At 39.9% G+C, this 18860-nt stretch overlaps 1 protein-coding gene across 2 annotated transcripts in view; it reads right to left on the reverse strand.

The window, feature by feature from the left end:
• LOC124129299 overlaps positions 1-18449 on the reverse strand; it is a 28087-nt gene extending 9638 nt beyond the window's left edge. The window contains exons 1-17 of one of the 2 annotated variants that reach the window (XM_048389512.1): positions 18346-18449; positions 16809-17134; positions 13449-13603; positions 12963-13215; positions 12393-12498; positions 11856-11952; positions 10378-10473; positions 9845-9895; positions 9347-9431; positions 9121-9180; positions 8829-9005; positions 8349-8487; positions 7927-8035; positions 7584-7656; positions 6481-6627; positions 6222-6361; positions 4185-4506 (exon numbers count right to left, since the gene is read on the reverse strand). In XM_048389512.1, the coding sequence (XP_048245469.1) occupies positions 4275-4506; positions 6222-6361; positions 6481-6627; positions 7584-7656; positions 7927-8035; positions 8349-8487; positions 8829-9005; positions 9121-9180; positions 9347-9431; positions 9845-9895; positions 10378-10473; positions 11856-11952; positions 12393-12498; positions 12963-13215; positions 13449-13603; positions 16809-17134; positions 18346-18424 (2325 nt within the window). In that variant the 5' untranslated portion in view covers positions 18425-18449 and the 3' untranslated portion in view covers positions 4185-4274. Of the gene's footprint in view, positions 1-4184; positions 4507-6221; positions 6362-6480; positions 6628-7583; positions 7657-7926; positions 8036-8348; positions 8488-8828; positions 9006-9120; positions 9181-9346; positions 9432-9844; positions 9896-10377; positions 10474-11855; positions 11953-12392; positions 12499-12962; positions 13216-13448; positions 13604-16808; positions 17135-18345 lie in introns of those variants that run through there. The other variant, XM_048389511.1, reaches the window with a different exon arrangement.
• Between the last annotated feature and the right edge of the window lie 411 nt (positions 18450-18860).

Here is an 18860-nt window from a genome sequence, read left to right on the forward strand (position 1 = left end):
ATACACTGGACCAGGGGTCGATGCCCGGATCTCAGTAGCTGACCACTATGGTTTAACCCACCATGGCTGTGAGTGAGTGAGTGAGCGAGTATAGTTTGCAATATTCTAGCAATATCACGGAGGGGAAAGCAGAAATAGGCTTCAAACATTGCATGGTTGTGTTTGGGATGCACTGGATTAGGACTTTGTATTTGTATATCATTAATGGATTCTTAATCACATGCAATGTACATCCCCTTGAACAAAATAGACAGAGGTATTGATAACGATCTTGCAATCGTTACACAGCAACGAGGATGAACGATATACTCGTTACTGGTATGTATGTCTGGTGGGACACGGCAATTATCAGGTAAGGTTAGATAAAAGATACAAATGACATTGTCCATATACCAGGGCCCTGTTCTACTATACTCATTTGAATCACGTAAGTGAACGATATTACTAGCACTACTGTCGTTGCGGAACTACACATATCCGTTTGAATGAGTTTCTTTTGAAAACCCAGGTATTTCACAGATAATCTTTTGTTAACGTATTCAGATAAATTCAGAAAGGAACACACACACACAACACACATGAAGATCCAGGTGACAATTTGTCTTGAGCATCTTGAATGGAATCGGGATATTAGGCTTGGTGACTTGGTTGATGCATCTCATCGTATCCAAATTGAGTATCATTTTCAAACCAATGCTCAATCACTGGATTGTATGGGCCAAACTCAATACATACCACCGTCAGATAATTTGAAGATTGCTTATCGCATCTGTAGCATGAACTGATAGTGGTATGATAGTTCTCAGGATAAGTTGGACTACATGACATAAAAGAACAGAGACAACATCTGAAGTTAAGTATAAATTACAGTAGCTGTATTTTTATAAACCTTCTAAAATGGTAATACAATTGTCATGGTAGAATTATGATGAGCATACTGTGTTCTGAGTTAGAGGGAGTGTGATTGGTACGTACCAGTTCTAGATTAAAATGTTCAATTTAGAGCTCGTGTAACGAATTTAGTTGGACTTCCTTTATAGCTCTGTGGAAGCAGTTCGTGATGCGGCCACGTATTCCAATCACAAGTCGTCTCGACTGTTAAGTGCAGTCAAACTGTGAATAATTAACACCAGCTTCAGAAATAACAAATAACGCTTTGTTTATTCACTCTATTAATCATCAAAGAACAACTGACAAATCAAAACATGTTCAAACATCTGCACATGTAGAGTTTTTCCCTACCGGTACCCAATAATCGAACTGATGTCATGACATTTACCTATTCCCGGAAATAAGTGTTAAGGTTACATGCAACTGGGGATTTGATAAGATGCAGCAGAAACACTCCTGACAGTTTGTGCCAGATTATCGTGATTGTATGACCGAGAGCTGGTAGCAATGGATAGCTGATTACTGGCACATTGCAAAATGGAGTCGAGGCGATTTTTATCTGACGAGGTGTTGTACGAATTTATAGACTGTAGATATTTGTGACGAGTCACTGTGACGATTTACTCCTATACAGAAGGGTCACTGTGGTGGCTTTTACATTGTGATTGGTATAAATTGTGCTAAAATGCGTTTCTATGCATAATCTTTTGTGAACATAGTTAGTGAAGCTTATTTACTTAGTGAATTTCACACTTACCTGTAAGGAGATATTACTAACCAGTTAATAAATATTTGCTGATTAGACTAGTATAGGTGGCCTATCGTAGGCTAGTACAATTTACTGATCAGTTAATAGTGACTACTATCCGTCTTTCAAAGTATTTATTTCTCATAATATACTAACTGCAATAGTATATTTACTAAACTTTCACTACCCTTCCATTAAACACCTAGGCTCGAAGCGCCAAATAGGTCGACCTATTTAATATAAATTATCAATGTAAGAGAATAACCAGTTGGTGTAAAGGTGAAAATAGTTGCGAAAAATATATATGAATGGACCACTGAAAATCAGTGTTGACACCAGGTGTTCGCGAAAAGGGTTAGCATGTCCTGTCCTACCATGACTACCATTCAACCAAAGAACCCAAACACCTAAAATGTTTGAACAACAGATTTTGATAACCGTATTTAAAAAGAAAATCAGGAAAGCCATGCTGTGAGAACACTGTGTGGGTCGGTCCGGCCTGATGAACGTGGAATATGTTTCCGGAGCCTTTGGCACATGGCCCTCGATCTTTGGGATGTAATATTGAATATTTACGAAACGATGAAATAGATACTGGGGTGTACCGGCGGCGCAAATGCGGGGCTTCGCCTGGCCTTTATCCTGTAACCCTGAGTGTGTCATTGTAAATATAATCCACCCGACATCGTCTGTTTCTACGGAGAACGAACTCAGAAGTAATACACGTTTTTTTTTAACTTCGATTCTCGAACCCTAAAATGATGCTAAACCATATACTTTAGACTGAAGAGGAACCAACAAAACAAAATCATACTTTGGAATAAAACTGGTCATCCGCAGTACGTACGTCCAAACAAAGGTGTCTTTGATGTGTATTCAGTTCTTCAGTTAAAAGTGATTCGATTTTTCATTCTGAATGAGAAGGAATAAACATTATCGGGAAGCGGTTGTGGTAATAAATCACGCCAAAACGATTTTTATTTTTGAACGTAACTATAGATCTTTTCATTGAGGTCTATGTGGTTTAATCATTGAATCTAATTGCCTGTTCCATGCGATGAATAGGCCAAGATTGTTCAACTCTTATTGCCTTGTTGACTTTTTTATTATCGATTTAAATAGGTCTATGCAGATAGTAGCTATACGTCACAAACGTAATGGTTTGTCCTTACGTTGAAAGAACTGTTCACCCTAAGGTGTAGTCGTGAATGTAATCTAATCTTGGTTTCCCTAAGCCATTGTTGCAAAGAAGACAGACTACTGTAGTCCATGCAATTAATTTTTAAATTACATTTAGAGCCATTATAATTATGCTGTACAGCCGTTAATGAAAAATACTTTCTCTTGCTCCTTGATGTACGGCTTTGTTTGAATTATTACTCAAAGTATCCATATCTATGTTGGCTTTACTTTGCTGTTTGATGTTTGCTGGAACCTCCGTTACCAGGTCAGTATCAGTGGTTTATTCTCAACGAAATCTCATCATAAATTCAATTTAATATGTAATTTATTCAACAAACAATAGCTTATTTTTTCCCATGACATGGAATTAACGTTGAAAAATTATTTCTTGCTGAAGTCATTGAAAAAGAGACGATCCTTTTCTTCCATGCAATTGTAATTTTCAAAAGTAATGAGTTGAGGTCTTAATAATTAAATCCATCATCGAACGCGGATGTATCTATGAGGGCTTTTCTTCAGTGTTGGATGTTGATGCATGTCCATCGCGGGAATGATCAATGGGCGACTCCTGAACAAAATGTAACTTATGTTACAATCAGTAGCTTAATCTATTTCCCATGACATGGCATTAAAAATATTTCTTGATTAATATTCAGAAAAAAAGACGATGTTTTAGCTCGAATGAACACAGTTTTTTTCTCTGAAGCAATGCGTTATAATCACCCGTTTTTGCGATTTGCGTGAGTTAACAGTATGCCGAAAGAGTTTTCCGTCGTCGCATTGATAGTTTGTTTTATGTACCCCATAATGGTGGGCAAACGAAATAAGTGTATGACCGCAGAATATGTAGAATTACGCAAAAGACAATCAGATGTCTGCATAATGTGATTATACACATGTACCTCTGATTGACTTCTGATTAATCAGGATCCATCGATGGTCGATAATCAAGATCTATTTTGTCATAGAAGAGGTCTTATCTCATGAAGTTCATCAAAGCACGTGAACACCTTGATTTAAAATATTTGGATAGTATCTGTTGACGGTACACATGGCCTGCAAATCCTGCAATCGACCGAAATCTTCCCGTCAGTTTACGAACCGGACGTAATTGTACACAACGCGATATTGGTTCAGTCGTTGCCTCACTCATGGATGGGATTCTTTTTCATTAAAACATTTTGTGCACAGGTTATCATAAACACGCCCCTGACCTGAATGTGACTTCTTTTCCAAGGATTAAATGCAGAAGCACACACACGCATACGCACACGCACACGCACACGCACGCACGCATACAGATACGACGCAAGAAAACAAAGATAGAGTTGATGTAACATTTATTCATTTTCATTCAATGGGGGAGCGACGTCATATTTTTTTAAATGCAAAGTACAACACACGGACACTTAATAATAGATGCATGTACAGATATGCAGGCACACCATGTTCATTATGCTCCAAGACATGCGCCTGCTGTGAAACTGAGGGTGGCTAGACCTCCTGCTCCGAGAGTACAGGTCACAGGTGAGGATTTACCATCCACGTTGAACCAGAAGGAGACATTTTCGTTGGCAGCTCCAGTGAGGCTGATGGTGATGTCATCGGCAATGTTGATGCCCGTCACTCTCTGGGGTGACATGGGCACCCACTTGTCCAACTCACCCTGGATGAGAACTTGTTTGCTGCAGGAAAATACTTGTATAGTCCTTCAAGTGTTCAGACGACAATATTTCACTGCAATCTCTTCAAGTTGCAATTGAAACAAAACAACAAAATACTTGTAGCGTTTGTTTACAATGGTTAATATGTTATATTGAAATCACCTGGTCCTGTCCATACAGTTTTAGAAACATTCAAATACATCTTCATGTACATTTATGTACAACATGTATACATCTTATATTGAAATCTCCTGCCCTTTGCCATTTAAAGTATCTGATGGCGAACTTACAGTTTTACTAACCTCATATTTCCACATAAATCGGAATCAGATCCAAGCCACATAATGACACTTCTGTCATTTATTTGATAACAATTGTATATATTTAGTCGCTGATAGGTGTCATGCATTCATTGTATATATTTGTTTTGTTGTTTTTTACACAAAAATACTTTGTCACAATACTGTTTCTTGTCAAGTGATATCGTCTATTGTTCCTCCCCTGATTCTGTTTTCAAATCAATACTTACCTGAATGTTATTTGAATTCCTAATATCAAATACCCGTGAAGATCCGGGTTAGAATAGGTCTTCAGCAACCCATGCGTGCCGTAAAAGGCGACTATGCTTGTGGTAAGAGGCGACTAACGGGATCGGGTGGTCAGGCTCGCTGACTTGGTTGATGCATGTCATCGATCCCAATTGCGTGGATCGATGCTCATGATATCAATCACTGGATTTTCTGATCCAGACTCGATTATTTACAGACCGCCGTCATATAGCTGGAATATTGCTGAGTGCGGCGTTAAACAACAAACCAACCAACCAAACCTAATATTAAAACCATCGAAAATCCTTACAGAGAATTGGCTTTTGAGATAAGGCACTGTGACGTCATAGCAGATCGTTGATACCTATTTCTATCTTTTTGTTACATCATGAGATGTGTTTATTCACTAAACAATATTTTTTGTGACATCTTCAATGTATATTCACTAGAATTTATATTTGGCAATATCTTCGTAAATTTTAGTCATTTTACAAAATGACTATAACATATATTTCAATGAATATTCACCAATCAATATCTTGCATGATTATCTTCAATATAAATTAGTGAATCAATTTATTTTTTGTGATATCTTAAATATATAATCACTAATCGATGCATTTCGTTACATCTTCAATGAATATATACGAATCGATATATTTCATGATTTCTATAATGTAGATTTACTATTCGAAATCGTTAGTGATATCTTCAATGTATAGACACTAATCGATCGGAGCATGTTCTTTTGGATTTATGGTAGCCATGTGTAGACATTTCCAGATTTGAAGCATCAGTGACAAGGACGATGTCTGATACAATGCCCTAGTTTGACTTGTACCACATGTTCCGTGGGTTATTTTAGGTAAACAGTTGACTTGTATTTGCATGTGTTTGTGATCCGTGCCACCAGTGACGCAGGCTACGGTCACCTTTTCGTGAACACCTTGTATCATCACTATTTGAAAGTGATTCATAAACACATGCTCATGATATAGTCGGAATTGTACACTCGAGATTTCTTATGAATATGGAAAGTGTTTTGTCGCTTTTATGTATATTATATTCTTTTCAAGAATATAGATATATATTGAATAGGCAATATTTGTTTCGATTTAACCTCGATCAGTGGCTATCGTTCCTGTATTGACACATGTCTACATGGGTGCAATGATGTCGTACACATACCCGTTAAAGGTCAATGTCGGTGATGCATAGTAGAGACAGAAGTCAGCTTTGGTACAGCCACTCATTGTCAAAGGCTGGCGGTCCGTCAAGGGCTGGATCTTGTCGGGAGTGTTGGCTGGGAAGACCATCAAGCTTGGAAACTGGAAATACCAACTTTCTTTTTTGTTGCATTCCGGACTATATTTACAGCAACAAATACGAAAATGTAAACATTAATCAACAAAAATCGAATGACAGTAAAGAAATCTTAATGGCTTACCCCTTGATATCCAGCCATGCAAGGCGTCATGGTGTAATATCCCTGTAGATCGGCAGCGAGAACGATACCATACTTGTTCTGACCACCAAAATCTGAATATGTTGACCACACCTCCCCATCAGGACCATCAAAGACTACCCAAGCCAACTGGAAAACATGTATCATAAGAAACACTCGGTTATGTCAAGTCATACCATTTCAATATGTTAAAATACGCAGTTCTATGTCACTTGCCCTTGTGTAAGCCCCAGGTGGGTATCAACAAGACACTCCTGTTATTATACCCTGTTATCTTTACATTTTAAAGACAGACGCACAGTCCGTTTCCAGTACACACAGATCAAGCTGTGTTATCTGCATATTAAGAGTCTCCGAATCACATCACTGCTCAGTTCAGTCAAAGTTTTCACAGGATTGTGGCTTTGGTATGCACAATTGCATCTCAACTTGATTTTAAACAGGAGAAGGAGAAAACTAATTGTAAGTGAATGTAATACAATGAACACCTTTTAAAAGGATAACTTGTTTCATATATTCAGGTAAATGATATCAAAACAAAATACTGTTTGTCAGTTATACATAACCCAACACATGCTTGCAAGCAGGAGATATAATTTATGAGAAGGTCAATTTCAGCGAATATCATCGTTTAGTATTTTTTTTTAAAATGTTATGGTTGATCGCATAAACTTGGTGCGCATTAAAGTTTATATTTGGTCAGACGTTTTATTTTCAAGCCGTATTTTATTTGTGATTCACAGTTGTTAACAGACTATATAAATGCTTTGTTGTGAAATGTTTTGAAGCACCAAAACCAACAATATCCAGTCTTTGACAAATATAATTCTCCCCAAACACAGCCACGTCCAGAATATCAAATTAACCATTGTTACATTGTTGAAGATAATTATGTTTGAAAAAATTGTAATTAGTCCAAGCCTTGTCTCACTAAAAAACCTAAATATTTCTCCAGTCAAGTGTCTCATTAGTTCTCCCGAACAAGAAACTGATGCTACCATATGATAAAAATCAAGTGTTAAATATCCTTTAGATGCATTCCCAGCTCTGGTTCAGATTTAAAGAATAGCAAAGTGCAGGGCTACCTTCCGTAACCTGTTGTCAATTGCGGTGGCTGGTCGCGATGGTTTCAAGATAAGGCCGTCAGCATTTACAGATCTATGGAAAGTTGAAGTGACAGTCAAGGAACTGAGGAGTGAGTACTTGTGAGTATGTATGTGTGAGTCGTTAGACAGATCAGATAAAAGGTATCAAATAAATATGGGAACAATGACTTGTACAGGAGTAATACATAATACAATAGAGCATAGTAACTAAGCATACACGGCCACGTACGATTTTTAACCACATAAGAGAACAATTTGGAAAAAATATTAAATTTCACATTTCAAAGGCAAAAGTATTCAATTAGTTCATCAGCCAACCTACTTCATGATGAGTGTCCTGTTGGTACCCCCGACCATGTCACCAATTCCTACTGGACCTGTACTTAAGGTTGCAACCACGGCGTGCAGGGACGTGTGCGGTTCCGTAGCATCTGAAACATATTCGTCAATGACCATAAATGATATCCCTTTCTGAATATAGTCACGATATGATAAAATATTTCGACATTTTGAAAACATGAAATGACATTGTAAAGATAAAGTTTCACAAATAGTAATGTTAATTGAGAACTCATTTTCTACACAATGTTGCAACCACAGCGTTCAGGGATGTAAACGGCTATGTAGAAACGGAAACACTTTTTTTCAATGACGATAAACGATGTATCTTTTTACCCATTTCACATGTTCAACTGAACAAGAAATGTTTTCTGAATTCTGATTCACAAGTGATATTCTACATACTGTAAGCATTTCCGGGTTGAACCTTGGTGGTCCAAAAATTGTCCTTGAAGGGTGAAATGCCAATAGCCCAAGCAAATAGTGACGTCACACCTATCTTCCAGTTGTCAGTGTTTGGCCGGTTATCGTGGCTAACACGAGCCTGAAACATACATTCCATCACTTAACAAAATTACAATGACAATGTGTATATTTGGTATATTTGCGGGGCGAGGGGGTAGATACTGGTATATGGTGAAAGTATTTCTCGTATTTCATTCAAAACAATGCTTATGCTTAATCAGTATATAACTACATTCATATATATATATATATAAACTTCCTGATGTTCCCTGGTGTTGGGCACCCAACGCCATGACATACATGTCAGAAAGGTACAGGTTAATCAGTATAAATCTACATTCATTTATAACATCACTCACTCACTCACTCATTCACTCACTCACTCACTCACTCACTCGCATAGCCATAGTCGCCCCTCACCTGTGTGACGACAGGTATTTCCAGAGACTGCAGTGCATGTCGCGGGTAGGACATGCAGTACTGGATGGTCAATCCGTTCTTGGCAGCTCCATTCCCCATCTGAGTCAGCCATTGGCTGCCTAAGTCAATGTCACTCAGAAGTTTTTTGATTTGTTGAAATTGAATATTGAGGTAATCCTACAAGAATGAAACAAGATTAAGACACACACAAAAAATATACACTGTTTCATGTCTTTATGGTTTGATATCTGTAATGTAATGAAACTTTATAATTGGTAATTAGAAGAAGTACCTGTTCGTAGACAAACAGACCCCATTTCCTTGACTCAGCGAGCAAATCAGTCCAAAATCTCTGAAACGTTATGAGATACGTGTCCAAAAGTACGTCCATTAATAAATGGTACATTAAATAAACACAGAATCCCATAGCAAATTATGCTTAGGTAAAGGTGAAAGCGATAATAATATTGTGCCAGTATATATTACATCTATGTCATAACCAACAGTAGCTTCAGTACCTCTTCCAATGGTAATGACTTTGGACCATCGATCAGGAATTCATACTTTCCTCCATTAGCAGTAGCGTAGGTTGTGTTGCTTGACCTAGAATATTAACAAAACATGCAAGACTTTATGACATATTGCTGTCAGTATACATATATGTATGTATTTTTACAAATCGAAGCAATTAATTTCCACTGTATCAAAACTATTCGGAACCTGTTTAAGCTTCTCTAGAGTTTTACACAGCTATGATGGGGTGATGTTTTGCAAACTCTGAGCATATATTCCTTGTGAAAGTGAGAGTATTATATATCATTTCATTAACACGCATCAAACGTATCGTTATTTAATAATCAGTTCTTGCTCTTCCTTGCATTTTGAAATGTTGTTTTCTTTGAGTAATTTAGTTTGTATTAAAACTCCATGTGGGAAACATTAGCATTTCTCGAACAAAAAAACATTACATTCAGATAAATCTCATACATTTTGTCTGATTCCTTGACCTGGCTTACCAGACCATGTTGTGGGCCACGACCGGGTACCCTGTGTTGTTGTAAACCCACCTTTTGCACAGAAGGAAGTAAAGCAAGTGGAAAAATGTGTTAGTTGTTTGAGTTACATCACTTCACTACTACCAAACATATCCATTCAACTTCACTGATAACATGTAAAACTGGACGTTATTTTCGACAAGCATGAAGTTTTGACTTCAAGTATATGAGGGATACTTACAGGTATATAGTGGTAGGGATAGTAAGTTCATTGATGATAATGTGTAATAATTATGATATTATGAAATAAGCAGAATGTGGATTGGAAACTTAAATTTTTGACGTTATCGGACAAATTCTCCCATAAAAACCCCTCTGTAACTCAATATATTGTTGTCACTAAGTATGTTCTAATTTTCTAATTTTAGCATATAAGGGAAGTGAATATAATGATAGGGTAACTATATTCATCAATACTAAGTAGTTCTGATAATAATATCATTTAAAGATTAACGCAATATTTACTCAGTTCGATAAGAGATAAATTATCTCACTGCATTCCGTTCGGGAAGACACTTCGTGGAGCTGACCACGTCACAACACCATGCTCATTGTCCTTGTCGTACCACCAGACGTCGTACTGAATGTACCTAAAGAGTAAACAACGAAGTCTTTCTCCTCGTAATTATGTACGTGGCGAGTACACAACGAGGTCATTGTCCCAGTCATTATGTACGTGGCGAGTAAACAACGAGGTCATTGTCCCAGTCATTATGTACGTGGCGAGTAAACAACGAGGTCATTGTCCCAGTCATTATGTACGTGGCGAGTAAACAACGAGGTCATTGTCCCAGTCATTATGTACCTGGCGAGTAAACAACGAGGTCATTGTCCCAGTCATTATGTACCTGGCGAGTAAACAACGAGGTCATTGTCCCAGTCATTATGTACCTGGCGAGTAAACAACGAGGTCATTGTCCCAGTCATTATGTACCTGGCGAGTAAACAACGAGGTCATTGTCCCAGTCATTATGTACCTGGCGAGTAAACAACGAGGTCATTGTCCCAGTCATTATGTACCTGGCGAGTAAACAACGAAGTCTTTGCCCCAGTTATACCACCACTCGTCGTACTGAATGTACGTGGCGAGTAAACAACGAGGTCATTGTCCCAGTCATTATGTACCTGGCGAGTAAACAACGAAGTAATTGTCCCAGTTATACCACCAGTCTTCGTACTAGATGTATCTTAAGAGTAAACAACAAAGTCTTTGTCCAGGTAATTATGTACCTGGCGAGTAAACAACGAAGTCTTTGCCCCAGTTATGCAACCACTCGCCGTACTGAATGTACCTGGCGAATAAACAACAAAGTCATTGTCCCAGTAATTATGTACCTGGCGAGTAAACAACGAGGTCTTTGTCCCAGTTATACCACCACTCGCCGTACTGAATGTACCTGAAGAGTAAACAACGAAGTCTTTGTCCCCGTAAGTATGTACCTGGCGAGTAAACAACAAAGTCCTTGTCCAAGTAATTATGTACCTGGCGAGTAAACAACGAGGTCTTTGTCCCAGTTATACCACCACTCGTCGTACTAATGTATCTGAAGAGTAAACAATGCATTCATTGTCCAAATCATACCACCACTCGCTGTAACCTTTATTTAGCTTACAAAAGCTATGTAACAAGATATATTAAATAAAAAATGTTGCATACATGTAGACATAAATAGGTACTTTGAATTGTACTTTACATTGCCGGTACGTAAGCATCCGTACCCACCAAGGGACCAGTACTTTTGAAAGTAAACATTATGGTCGTCACAAAGAATGTAACTAGCAAGTAAAACATCGTTGTACATTGTCTGACACATACATATTTCTCTGTATAGATGAAGATGTTTTGTCGTGTAAGGATCTCGTGAACATAAAATGTGCTCTTGAACCTGTCATTCATGGGGGATGACATTGTGTTATCAAACTCTTCTGATAACATATTTATTTCTGTTTTAGAATGAGTAAGACTACCAACCTGACAGGTATTCCAATCTGGTCTATGTAATTCTTGATGTCCAACACTGTGTTCTGGCGGTTCCTTCCTTTCTCAGACCGATGACAGTAATAGGCCCCTGAACAAACAACATGCTTTTTATGGTTTTCTTTTGCAACGAATTTCAAATATGAACTTAGAGACCAGTTCTAACCCGGTCTGTATTGTTAAAATTGCAAAGTCCCTTTCCAAAGGAGACACTAACAGGTAACAGGTCTAACAGCTGCCACAATCTCTCAGAAACCATGCTTTGTCGAACTCTGTTGCCCATCCAGTTACGCTCTGCCGCCAGCTTTACCAGAATTGTGAAAAGTGCGTTTTTCACAGGACAGCGTATATCCTAAGCTCGTGTGTCATACATGGAAACATCCTCAAGTTAGATGTATGTAGTATGCATGTTCTGTGCTATTAAAATAAATGCTGCATTATCCGTGCAAAATGCCTTGTCCATTAGTTTGGTATCAAAATGCGTCGGTACAATGTTGAAAATCAAGGCAAGGCATCTACAAATATTCTCACCATTGTCTGTCCAGTATCCTAAGTAGTTGATCGTAAAGTCGGACTTAACATATTGATCTGTACGCCCGTGCCATCGTTTCAAAATTTGACCCCAGCTTACGAAGGCCTGCAACACAATCATATGTTTCTTTTACGAAAGTAAGTTAAAATTTCCTTATTATCATGAGAGTGTTCAAGGAAAAAGGGATTTAGGCCTGGAGGCTTGCAAAGCCAAATATAGGCATCAAAATACACCTAGGTCATAATTAAGCATTCGAGAAAAAACATCAGAAAGCTTATCCGACGCACATTTCAAGTTTTAATTTTAAGACAATAAGATGTCATTACAAAATGTATACAGCTATTTGTACTATCATGAACGTGTCGAAGTAAAAATTGATTCAGGTGTAGAAGCTTGCAAAGCCAAATATATAATTTAATGTACAAACATTATGCAATCAATATATATATACACACCCGTGAAACGAAAAAAAACAGAAAGATAATCCGATGACTCATCCCATTTTCTAAGTCTAACAAAGATTATATTATGTGCTGATTACAGCTATTTATAAGTTGAAGGACATTTACCTTATTAATGCCTTGGTTACCACAGAACAGAATAAAACTGGTTTCAACACCAAGAGGGACGTTTTCAACTCCTCCCATCGTCCCCCAGTAGAGATTGTCCCCGCCGGTGCTGGCGTTCTGACGCCATATTGATGACGACATAAATCGACTGGCAGGGGAGATAATCAATGTATTTGCAGTCTTCTCTTGATCAAATAACGCCAGGGGTCCGCCTTCGATCCCGTCGTTGATTTTAAATGATGATGGTCCCCATCTCGAAGAGAGGTATGCACATGTTGAAATTGATCGAGAAATTAGTCAGAAAAACGTGATTAAACATTACTCACTGGTTGGTGTTATTGTGTGGGACTGTCAACTATATTTTGGGTACGTAGAACAATTTTTCATCATCAAGGAAGCAGGATGAAATTTTACGAGATTCTCCAGGAGTAAAATCATTTCGAAAAAAACACTTGCATACAGTAATTTGTACATTCAAGTACTTACTGTCCTGCCTTTAGACCCAAGCTACCAAACATCAGTCCCCCATAACCAAAGTAGCCCAACGGAATGGTTGACTCTTGAATCAGAAATCCAGGAAAACCAGAAATGGTGAAGTTGATGCTGTTGGAGGCGGTGTTGTTTGCTCCATTGATGTAACGCTGTTGTCGTCATTGATGAAGAAAACATGTAAACGTGTGAATGAGGAAAATAGGAATATCATGTGTACTTCCACCTATACCTCGGGACACTACATAACTAACTCCAAATTGGAAACTACCTTAGCCGAAACGTAAATTGATAAAATGAATAACACTACACTGAAGTTGTCACTGGTGAACATTCCACCAGAAGGTATCAAGTACACCAAGGGACATGTACGATGTTTGAAAGAACGTCAAAAAGAACCGCACAGATACGTTTCCCGCTTTAGTGAGAACAACGAGCACAGGGACGTTAACTGCTTTAGTAAGGACAACGAGCACAGGCACGTTTACCGCATTAGTGAAGACAACGAGCACAGGCACGTTTACCGCATTAGTGAGGACAATGAGCACAGGCAAGTTTACCGCTTTAGTGAAGACAACGAGCACAGGCACGTTTACCGCATTAGTGAAGACAACGAGCACAGGCACGTTTACCGCATTAGTGAGGACAATGAGCACAGGCACGTTTACCGCTTTAGTGAAGACAACGAGCACAGGCACGTTTACCGCATTAGTGAGGACAATGAGCACAGGCACGTTTACCGCATTAGTGAAGACAACGAGCACAGGCACGTTTACCGCATTAGTGAGGACAATGAGCACAGGCACGTTTACCGCTTTAGTGAAGACAACGAGCACAGGCACGTTTACCGCATTAGTGAGGACAATGAGCACAGGCACGTTTACCGCTTTAGTGAAGACAACGAGCACAGGCACGTTTACCGCATTAGTGAGGACAATGAGCAAAGGCACGTTTACCGCATTAGTGAGGACAATGAGCACAGGCACGTTTACCGCATTAGTGAAGACAACGAGCACAGGCACGTTTACCGCTTTAGTGAGGACAATGAGCAAAGGCACGTTTACCGCTTTAGTGAGGACAACGAGCACAGGCACGTTCACCGCTATAGTGAAGACAACGAGCACAGGCACGTTTACCGCATTAGTGAGGACAATGAGCACAGGCACGTTTACCGCTTTAGTGAAGACAACGAGCACAGGCACGTTTACCGCATTAGTGAGGACAATGAGCACAGGCACGTTTACCGCTTTAGTGAAGACAACGAGCACAGGCACGTTTACCGCATTAGTGAGGACAATGAGCACAGGCACGTTTACCGCTTTAGTGAGGACAACGAGCACAGGCACGTTTACCGCATTAGTGAGGACAATGAGCAAAGGCACGTTTACCGCATTAGTGAGGACAATGAGCACAGGCACGTTTACCGCATTAGTGAAGACAACGAGCACAGGCACGTTTACCGCTTTAGTGAGGACAATGAGCAAAGGCACGTTTACCGCTTTAGTGAGGACAACGAGCACAGGCACGTTCACCGCTATAGTGAAGACAACGAGCACAGGCACGTTTACCGCATTAGTGAGGACAATGAGCACAGGCACGTTTACCGCTTTAGTGAAGACAACGAGCACAGGCACGTTTACCGCATTAGTGAGGACAATGAGCACAGGCACGTTTACCGCTTTAGTGAAGACAACGAGCACAGGCACGTTTACCGCATTAGTGAGGACAATGAGCACAGGCACGTTTACCGCTTTAGTGAAGACAACGAGCACAGGCACGTTTACCGCATTAGTGAGGACAATGAGCACAGGCACGTTTACCGCTTTAGTGAAGACAACGAGCACAGGCACGTTTACCGCATTAGTGAGGACAATGAGCACAGGCACGTTTACCGCTTTAGTGAGGACAATGAGCAAAGGCACGTTTACCGCTTTAGTGAGGACAACGAGCACAGGCACGTTCACCGCTATAGTGAAGACAACGAGCACAGGCACGTTTACCGCATTAGTGAGGACAATGAGCACAGGCACGTTTACCGCTTTAGTGAAGACAACGAGCACAGGCACGTTTACCGCATTAGTGAGGACAATGAGCACAGGCACGTTTACCGCATTAGTGAAGACAACGAGCACAGGCACGTTTACCGCTTTAGTGAGGACAATGAGCACAGGCACGTTTACCGCTTTAGTGAAGACAACGAGCACAGGCACGTTTACCGCATTAGTGAGGACAATGAGCACAGGCACGTTTACCGCTTTAGTGAAGACAACGAGCACAGGCACGTTTACCGCATTAGTGAGGACAATGAGCACAGGCACGTTTACCGCTTTAGTGAAGACAACGAGCACAGGCACGTTTACCGCATTAGTGAGGACAATGAGCACAGGCACGTTTACCGCTTTAGTGAGGACAACGAGCACGGGCACGTTCACCGCTATAGTGAGGACAACGAGCACAGGAGTGTTTACTGCTTTAGTAAGGACAACGAGCACAGGCACGTTCACCGCTATAGTGAGGACAATGAGCACAGGAGTGTTTACTGCTTTAGTAAGGACAACGAGCACAGGCACGTTTACCGCTTTAGTGAGGACAACGAGCACAGGCAAGTTTACCACTTTAGTGAGGACAACGAGCACAGGCACGTTCACTGCTTTAGTAAGGACAACGAGCACAGGCACGTTTACCGCTTTAGTGAAGACAACGAGCACAGGCACGTTCACCGCTTTAGTGAGGACAACGAGCACAGGCAAGTTTACCGCTTTAGTGAGGACAACGAGCACAGGCACGTTTACCGCTTTAGTGAAGACAACGAGCACAGGCACGTTTACCGCATTAGTGAGGACAATGAGCACAGGCACGTTTACCGCTTTAGTGAGGACAACGAGCACAGGCACGTTCACCGCTTTAGTGAGGACAACGAGCACAGGCAAGTTTACCACTTTAGTGAAGACAACGAGCACAGGCACGTTCACCGCTATAGTGAGGACAATGAGCACAGGCAAGTTTACCACTTTAGTGAGAACAACGAGCACAGGGACGTTTACTACTTTCGTAAGGACAACGAACACAGGTACTTTAACCACTTTCGTAAGGACAACGAACACAGGTACATTAACCACTTTCGTAAGGACAACGAAACCAGACATTTACCACTTTAGTAAGGACAACGAGCACAGGGGCGTTCACCACTAGTGACGAACATATTTATGGAATGACATATATAACAGATATAAATATAAATATCCTGAGCTATGTTTTAAGGTGTGAAGAGTAAACGGAGAAGCTGCACTCCTCTCCTCTCTCGGTATGAACAGAAATCATGAAATACATTTACAATCCTAAGCTATGTTTAATCACCTGTTTGAACAGCGTGAACGGTATGGCCGGATTGTTGTAGGTGAATACGCTTGGATCCGGTGTGTACTGTACAAAGCTGGCCTCGATCTGACTGGACCCTGCCTGGTACAGGAAGCTGTTGGCCTCCCACTGCCCTATGACGTCCACACCACTGGACTGAGTGTTCTTGACCAGCTTCAGAGATCCATCGGCAGAGGAGAACACTTGGCCATCAGCTCTGAAGAAGGTGGGGGCGCTCTTCAGCCACACATCTCCCTGGACAACGACGTTGTATGTGCCGTCATCGTTTACATTCACAGCAAAGTCCTGCTTTTCCTCGGAGACTGCTACTATGAAAGCGTATTCATTATTAAAACAACAGTTTCCTCCCTATTGAGTAGGTAAGTAAATACGCCATCATAAGCTCATGATATGAACATAGCGAAAACGAAAATAACTTTCTGCCAATTAGGTCACTAAGTTCCAAATGTAAACAAAACGTTCCTCCACCGAACATAACGAACAGGAACAGATTCGTTGTATCCGAAGTTCGTTATTCACAAGCGCGATTTTAGCGCTGACAAAAGAAATTGTCTGCCACAAATATGACATTGTTGCAAGGTGTTTTTATTGGAGAAAATAAGACTCATGGTTATAACCTAAAACATATCTTGTTTACCTATCTGTTGTAGATGAAGCAATATCTTGCCGCCAAAGAAAATCCAGGCCCCTCACACATTATAAAATTGCCGGTCCCAAACTCAAAGTTAGTATTAGGTCACAGTTATCGACCGACTTTACCGGTCTTTACACCCGTTATAAAAGTACAATTTGACATTGACTCGTGATTAAAAATATTTGCAAACACATTTTGATATATAAGTATTTGATTAAGTGCGTTCGTGTCTACTTTACATTCTGCCTATTACAAGTTGATATGTAATGAGTATTTTTCATTTTAAAATATCTGTAAAACTTCCAATAAGGTGTTGAGAAAAAGAAATGTAGTTTTAAAAAGTTTGTCTCTCCTTAGTTTTTTACCATATACATTACCTCAGCTTTCAATTGTTTTCACAAACTTCCGCCCAGGTCATGTACGACTCAAAGGCAAATGATTATGACTTGATTTAGCTGTTCTGTATGAGGATTTCGGTACCTTCTGGATCAGTGTATTAATATGTACAGTGTACAAAGTTATTTGCTATCGATTTATGATTAAGCCACGTACAGGTATATATGTGTGGTACATGCAAAACCTGATGTGTCTACATTAATTCACAAATGAGGAGTGAGTTTCTTTTTAAAGAAAGTTTTGTGAATGGAGGATGTTACCGGAAGGGCGGGACATGTTCGCGAACACCTTGTTTCATCACCGATTTTAGGTGGTCAATTCATATAATTTCAAGAGCTATTTACGCTTTACGCCAATATGTACATGGAATATGTAGCGACAGAACATCTCGGATGGTTATTCTCTTGTATTGACAATATATTTACTGTTTTTCAAAATAGAAAAACCAAATCTTTTGCCGTCCATTATTGTAAAGAGCATACTTACTGACACAGAGCGACAGAGACATAAATAGGTAGATGCAAGTTTTAGTGCACATCTTCAAACGATATCGACTCGCAGTCATATGCTATGACTTATGCACCTCTTGATGATGCACACAAAGTTATGCACTATCTGAGATGATAACATTGTCATGTCAAGGTTGGATCATGGTTTAGGCACGTGCAACTGTGTGTTACTGATGTGTAGCAACTCTTTTCAGTAAATGTATCGCCGAGGTTAGCATATGTCAATACGCATGAACGGTGTTTGTGCCTGCTTGCATGTGGCTGTTGATACTAGTTCGGACTAATGCTGGTCTAAAAGTGTGAGAGCTCTGAGATACCATGCCCTAGTAACATTCATACCTCACAGTAGCTATACGTGATACCCATAATTGATTTCTTCACGGTCAAAGGTCCTGACGGACCATCGGATACATTTGAGCGTATTTTGTGGCCTCCCTTCTAGGAATCTATCGAATCTAGGCTTTCTTCATCAGTTCTTGCAAAACGGCTTGC

This window comes from Haliotis rufescens, unplaced genomic scaffold (genome assembly GCF_023055435.1).
Source record: "Haliotis rufescens isolate VD_foot unplaced genomic scaffold, xgHalRufe1.0.p SCAF_8, whole genome shotgun sequence".
Classification (NCBI taxonomy): domain Eukaryota; kingdom Metazoa; phylum Mollusca; class Gastropoda; order Lepetellida; family Haliotidae; genus Haliotis; species Haliotis rufescens.